This window comes from Triticum dicoccoides, chromosome 2B (assembly GCF_002162155.2).
Source record: "Triticum dicoccoides isolate Atlit2015 ecotype Zavitan chromosome 2B, WEW_v2.0, whole genome shotgun sequence".
Lineage (NCBI taxonomy): Eukaryota > Viridiplantae > Streptophyta > Magnoliopsida > Poales > Poaceae > Triticum > Triticum dicoccoides.
The window spans coordinates 382151684-382159482 of record NC_041383.1 but is presented as its reverse complement, the minus strand read 5'-3'; the positions used below and the strand labels follow the sequence as shown (position 1 = coordinate 382159482).

At 46.5% G+C, this 7799-nt stretch overlaps 1 protein-coding gene across 1 annotated transcript in view; it reads left to right on the top strand.

The window, feature by feature from the left end:
- The first annotated feature begins 608 nt into the window (after window positions 1-608).
- The window catches only part of LOC119360882 (protein YABBY 1-like), a 24763-nt gene continuing 17572 nt past the window's right edge, over window positions 609-7799 (top strand). Inside the window, exon 1 of the mRNA XM_037626346.1 lies at window positions 609-680. Coding sequence (XP_037482243.1) covers window positions 609-680 — 72 coding nt within the window. The remainder of the gene's footprint in view (window positions 681-7799) is intronic.

Below are 7799 nucleotides of genomic sequence, written 5' to 3'. Positions count from 1 at the left end.
GTCATCGCCCCTCCCTCGCCGGAGTCGGGCACAACTTGTTGTAGTAGACAGTCGGGAAGTCGTCGTGCTAAGACCCCATAAGACTAGCGCACCAGAACAGCAACCGTCGCCGATGAAGAATAACGTAGATCGAAAAGATCCAACCCGAAGGCACACGAACATAGACGAACATCAACCAGATCCGAGCAAATCCACCGAAGATAGATCCGCCGGAGACACACCTCCACACGCCTACCAATGATGCTACACGCATCATCGGAACGGGGGCTAGGCGGAGAGACCTTTATTCCATCTTCAGGGAGCCGCCGCCGTCTCGTCTTCCTGAGCAGGACACAAACCCTAACAAAACTCGAAGAAAAAACTAACAACGAAGCCCTCCCGCCGGCTCTTGCCAAGGCCCCCTCCCCCCGCGGCTGCATCCGCCCTTTTCTCCTCGCACTCAGGCGCGCTCTCTCCTCTCTCTACATAACTCAAAGGACAGAGGAAATAATTCGGCTATGTTCTCCCAGATCTTCCATATATAGAGCATAAGAGGCATCGTTCTGTTTACACATATATCTTGCCTTGCTTCCTCCCCCTCTTCGGTGCTTCGAGATTGCAAGGAAAAAATGTCATCTAGCCAGTTCGCCTCGGAGCATGTTTGCTATGTAAACTGCAGCTATTGCAACACCATCCTTGTGGTATCACATCCCCCCTCCTCCTCCTCTCTCTCTGTGTCTCTCTCCCCCAATTTGAGGCCATCTTTATTTATTTGGTACTGTTCGATTTTCTGAAGGAGTACATGGATTACATACAGTTCGATTTTCTGAAGGGGTTAACAGCAGTTTTTTTTTGAGGTCAATAGTTCAATTCATGTAGTTTTGGGGAACAGGCCTTCGCTGCACACTCGTTGCTACAGTAATTTAATTTCCATCAAGTTGTACAGTATCCTTTTTGTCTTTTCAGTTGCCCACTTACATTTTAGTTTGAACATTTCGGTGTTTTCAGTAAACTTCATAGTGCATGAATAAGGTAACACTGATGTTTTCCCTTCTCAATATTTTCACAACATTAAATATGAATACACGGATCTGTTCATACATATCATCAGCAACAAGTACTATATTACTGCGTCGATTTCTTTTGCACTGTCCATTTCTGGTTTGTTTTGCCTTCTTCACTTTGGGCAGATGTACCATTTTTTCGGTAACAAATGGAAAACTATTTCTCCTTGAACTATCTAGTTTTGTTCTTTTTAGTGGCGCTTTACTTGGGATTAGATCCATATGTAAGATTTGGTATAAGCGTTCCTACTCCTCGAGGGAGCCGCGTCGTGTATATTTATATGGGGCAACAATGCCTTGCCGTGGCGTACAAGAGAGAACAGAGAGAACTCCAATCTGGTTCGGTATAAGAGATAGAGAAGGATACCAGAGAGAGAGATAGATATAGGTTGAGATTACATGAAGTAAACTACTCAAACTCTAACACCCTCCCTTAATCTAAACTATCCTATATTGAGATTTCTCTTGAACTCTTCAAAAGGCTTGGCCGGCAAAGCTTTGGTGAATCCATCAACTACTTGATCCTTAGATGGAATGAACCGTATATCCAACTTCTTCTCTGCAACCCTTTCACGCACGAAATGAAAATTAATCTCAATGTGTTTGATTCTACCATGAAACACTGGATTAGCAGAAAGGTAGGTTGCTCCCAAGTTATCACACCATAGGCAAGATACACGAAGTTGCTTGATTCCTAGCTCATGAAGCAAAGATTCCACCCAAATTAGCTCAGCAGTGGCATTTGCTAGTGATTTGTATTCAGCCTCTGTACTTGACCTTGACACAGTGGCTTGTTTTCTGGCACTCCAAGAAATAAGGTTTGAACCAAAAAACATTGCAAATCCTCCAGTTGACTTTCTGTCATCAACACATCCTGCCCAATCAGCATCAGAAAAAGCACTGACAAGTGTGGAACTAGAACGTCTGAACTGAAGTCCCAAACTCACAGTTTGTTTAATGTATCATACAGTCCTTTTGATAGACGTCCAATGAGTGGAGGTAGGAGCATGCAAATATTGACAAACCTTGTTTACATCAAATGATATGTCTAGTCGTGTCAAAGTTAAGTATTGTAAGGCTCCAACAACACTTCTATATTTTGTGCTCTCCTCTTCATTAAGAGGTTCTCCTTGATATGTTGAAAGTTGTTCTGAAGAAGATAGTGGTGTAGGTGAAGGTTTGCAATCCTTCATTCCCATACGAGTTAGAAGTTCAGTGGCATATTTTTGTTGATTCAATACTATGCCATCTTGAGTCTTCTTAACTTCAATGCCTAAGAAGAAATGTAAATCACCAAGATCCTTCAAAGCAAACTCTGAACTCAAATCACGCAAAAGAGCATTAGTGGCATCTTGTGAAGAGCTTGCAACTATAATATCATCCACATATATGAGCACAAAAATCATTGTGTTTGCCTTATTATAAATGAAGAGAGATGTATCTGCCTTGGATGGAATAAACCCAAGATGCTTCAACTGTGAACTTAGCCTTGAGAACCAAGCTCTAGGTGACTGTTTCAGACCATAAAGAGCTTTATCAAGCTTGCAAACGTAATGAGGTGTTTGTTTGTTTTCATATTCTGGTGGTTGCCTCATATAGACCTCCTCTTCTAGAACACCATGCAGAAACGCGTTCTGAACATCTAGCTGTCGAAGACTCCATCCCCTGGAAACAGCAATGGCTAGCACAAGTTTTATAGTAGCAGCTTTTACAACTTGACTAAAGGTATCCTCATAGTCAATACCATATCGTTGCTTCAATCCTTTTGCAACTAGACGTTCTTTATACCTATCAATGGAGCCATCTGCTTTCCTTTTAATTCTGTAGACCCACTTGCAGTCAATAATATTTTTACCTCTCTGACTTGGCACCAACTGCCATGTTTTATTCTTCATGAGTGCATCATACTCTTCATCCATAGCCTTTCTCCATTTAGGATCTCCAAGTGCATCACTCAACCTCGCTGGTTCACCTGAAACACATAACATACCATATGGTATAGTGCCATCTTTTCTTATCTTGGGATTTTTAATACCTTTTTGTAGCCGGGTCATGACCCTTGAAGTAGTAGTAGGCTGTTCTTGTTGTTGCACAGGAGATTGCATAGACTGGCTGGTGGCAGAAGATCCTGGCGATCCATCCATGTGTGCAGACTGGGCTGGTGTACCGGATCCAGTAGACCCCGGTGTGGCTTGACCCGAACTAGCAGCGGCCGAGTCCACAGAATAATCTGGAGCAGAAAATCCCGAGCCTAGCGATCCTGTCCCCTGCATGTACGCGCCGGACAAGGGAGATCTTGTCCCCTGCATGTGCGCGCCGGACGAGGGAGATCCCACGCCCTCTCCTGTGCCTTGCATGCGCGCTGACATGGCAGAAGCGGAGCGGGTCGGGGACGGCTGACCCCCATGTCGGCTGGTCCCCCTGACAGGCGCGTGATCCCGTGCGGATCTCCGCCCATGATCCAAGGCGGATCGGCGCGCAGGCATGGCAGGTGCAGCCGTATCCTCCTCGTGCTCCACGCCTGCTGCTTCTTCCTCATACACATCAAATATAGCATCAATTTGTACCGGATTTTGATCATCTTGATCGTTTTGAACGCCGTTTTCTTCATGCACCTGCACAGGCGTACCAGAAGTAGAACTAGAAGAAATATTAGCACATTGGTTAGCACAATTGTTATCACCCCCTTGATCAAATTCCGGAAGTAGAAGAATTTCTTTTCGAAGAAGGGCACCGGCATTTGGATGAAGTGACTTGAAAGGAAAAACAGATTCATCAAAGACAACATCCCTAGATATATAGACTCTGCCAGTAGAGACATCAAGACATTTGACCCCTTTGTGTATAGGACTATAACCCAAGAAAACACATTGTTTGGAACGAAACGCAAGTTTGCATGTGTTGTATGGTCGAAGATTCGGCCAACATGCACAACCAAATATGCGTAGGGATGTATAGTCAGGAGTAATACCAAAAAGACGAGTGATAGGATTTTCAAGTTTGATGACTTTACTGGGGCGAATATTGATAAGATATGTTGCGGCAAGAAAGGCCTCATCCCAGAATTTGAGAGGCATAGATGCATGAGCTAGCAATGCTAGTCCTACTTCAACAATGTGGCGATGCTTTCGTTCAGCAGAGCCATTCTATTGGTGAGCATGGGGACAAGATACATGGTGAGAAATTCCAATCTTTTGAAACAAAGAATTAAGTTTTTCATACTCACCTCCCCAGTCCGTTTGCATGGCAAGAATTTTAGAGTTCAGTTGACGTTCAACAAGACTTTGAAAGTTGCTAAAAACTTGAAAGACATCGGATCGTTTCTTTAGCAAATAAATCCAAGTAAACTTGCTATAGTCATCAATAAAGCTTACATAATAAGAAAATCTCCCGACTGAAGTGGGGGCTGGTCCCCAAACATCTGAAAAGATAAGTTGTAACGGAGCAGTAGATATACTAGTAGAGATGAGATATGGTAATTGATGACTTTTTGTTTGTTGACACGCATCACAAACTGACTCGATACTAGACACAAAGGGAAGTTTATTTTTGCTAATGACATGCTGAACTATAACTGAAGATGGATGACCCAAGCGTCGATGCCACTTTTCTGAAGATGGTTTGGTGACACTCCAAGCTTGTTTATTTGACTCTGGCATAGGAGATGATGATGTGATTGGATAGAGACCTCCCTCGCATCTTCCTCTAAGAATGACTCTCCTCGTTGCCAAATCCTTAATCACAAAAGAGTAAGGGTAGAATATGATGAGAACATTATTGTCAAGTGTAAAACGATGAACAGAGACAAGATTTTTTGATGCATGAGGGATATGTAGGACATTGTTGAGACGAAAATTTCTCTGAGGGGTTTTAACAATTGAGTTACCAATGTGGGTAATATCCATACCAACTCCGCTTGCCGTGTGAACCTCGTCACCTCCATGGTATTTCTCCCGCATCGTCAACTTATCAAGCTCTCCTGTGATGTGCTCGGTAGCACCCGAATCTGCATACCAGTTAGTGTCGATGCCATACGAGTTGGTGACGAGGTTAACCTTCTTCCTTTCCTGATGATCTTCCTTGTACCGATCCCAGCAGTCCCTGGCGCCGCCAGCATGATATTTGTAACATATCTGTCACTCGGGGTAATCACCCTCATGCTGCTGCTGATACTGCTGCGGTGATGGCTGGCGTTGACGCTGCTGGTAGCCGTTGTTCCCACCGGTGCGAACAGGAGAAGGGGGAGCACGTTCAGAGCGACCACGCCCCCTGCGTCTGCGGCCTCCTCTGCCCCGAGATTGGCCACGTCCCCTGTACATGGCATTGGCTGACGAACGAAATCCTGGTCCGTCGCCAAGCATCTCCATCCTCTGATCGAAAGCGGAAATCTGCGAGAAAAGATCATCAACAGAGATGGAATTCTTGATGGCGCCAACTGCTGCAACGACGGGGTCGTAATCCCGATCGAGTCCGGCGAGGATGTAGTCCACCATCTCTCCATTTGTCAACGGACGACTTGCTGCCGCAAGCTCGTCTCCGAGGCTCTTCATCTTGGTGATGAAAGCATTAATGGACATGTTGCCCTTCTTGGTGTTGGAGATGGCGATCCTCAGGTTTGTTATTCGCGATTGCGACTGCGCAGCAAAGATTGTGGTAAGGGCAGTCCATAGATCAAGGGTACTTTCCTTACCGATCACTTGCGCGAGGATTTCTGGAGTGAGCGAATTCAGCAGATAACTTAGGACCTGCTGATCTTTGGCAATCCATGGACCATACAGTGGGTTCGGCTCAATGGCCGTGGTCTTGTCCGCCTTGGCGATCTCCACTGTTTTCGGCGGCGCTGCATCGCTGCCGTCGAGAAGGCCGGTCACCTGCGCGCCTCGCAGGGCCGGCAGAACTTGCGCCTTCCATAGGAGGTAATTCCCCCTTGTGAGCTTCTCTGTTGGTGGAGCGCCGAGGTTGAGGCCGACGGTGCTGGAGCTCATGATGATGGCGATGGAAGGGCGCTGGGGTTCTGGTTTTTGTGTTGCTAGATGATAGGGAAGAGGCTAGCTCTGTATACCATGTAAGATTTGGTATAAGCGTTCCTACTCCTCAAGGGAGCCGCGTCGTGTATATTTATATGGGGCAACAATGTCTTGCCGTGGCGTATAAGAGAGAACAGAGAGAACTCCAATCTGGTTCGGTATAAGAGATAGAGAAGGATACGGGAGAGAGAGATAGAGATAGGTTGAGATTACATGAAGTAAACTACTCAAACTCTAACACCATAGACTATCTCGCATGCATAACTGGGATTAGCCACTACCCTTTGATGCAATGGTTTTAGATAGCAAATTATATCTCAATTAATTTGGTCTTATCTTCACATATAATTTCGCGGAAATGTTCTGCACAATGGCAGGTTTTCATGCTTTGTAGAACTAAATAAACTTATCCCTGTAGATCAAGAAAGATACAGAATGTTTCTTCATTGGATGTAATTTGGGAAGGAAACCTGCTGCATGGGATAATAGATTTTCCGAGAGTAACGCTTTCATTTTGAAACAACGAGCCTCCTCGATTTCCATTCAAGAAACCGCCATAACCTATTTTCTTTTTGTGTAGTACATTTCTGAGAGTAATAAATAGGAAATAATCTTCATATGTTCCTTGAAATATAATTTTTTTTCAAGTCAAGACTAGACATGCATGCGTACAGGCTGCAGCTGATTAAATCCTCTTTGACCACATATTTGTTTAGTTTTTCATGCGATATTACTTAGTTTGAGCCGTTACTACTTTAATTAACTGATAAAATTTAAGCTGCCACAACCTTGAATTCTATCTCTCTCCTCTCCAAACAGAGTCATTCTGCGGATGTGGAGAGGGAAGTGGATCTGCTTGTCATGTCATTTTCCTCTTTCTCGATGTTTGGGCAGGTGGGGGTCTGTGTATGTGTCATCTAACTTATAAAGGATGAAAGGGTTCGTAGTCACAACCGATGGCTTCAGCGCATGATACCATCCGAAGGAAAAAAAACACCGCAGCGCGTGGGAGCGAGGGTGCACCGCACCACACGACCGGAAAAGACCGGAAAAAACACCGCACCGCGCCCACCACCGCACCGCGCCGCGCGTGGGAAAAAAACAGCAAGGGCGAGCAGCGAGGGAAAAAGAAGGGGCAAAGCGAGCGGGCAGCCAGAGACCTAGCCCGCGTCTCCCCGCGCCTCTCCCCGCGACCCTCGTTCCTCCTCCCGCCGCCGCCGCCGCCGCCCACGATGGACGAAGTGAGAGGAAAGAGCCTCGGGAGACCGTCGCCTCTCCTCACCGGCCTTCTCCCAGGTTCCCGATCTGGAGCCTCTCCTCACCTTCTCCTAGATCTGGAGCGGGAGGGACGGACGCCGGCGAGGCCAGCCTCCCCTTCACACACGGAGGTACTCCCCCTCTCCCCTCTGTGCCCTCTCACTTCCCCGGCCTCTTTCTCTTCCCGCGTTCTCGATCTGGCGCCACCACACATCGTGATTCTAGATCGGGCTGCATCTCTCACTGCCAAAAGAGAGCATGGCTGGTGTGGTCTTCATGAAGAGGAGCAAGGGAGGATGAGTAGGACGGGCATGGGAAGGAGCAGCCAGGCCAGAGCTCCGGCGTCGCTCGCGTCATGGTGGAATGGAGCCGACCATCACTATGGGCTGCTGCTCGTGGGTCGTCGTTCCCCAATCTCTGTTGCACATCTTTGGCTTCACCTGTTTTCTTCTGCCTCTTGTCCCCCCCCCCC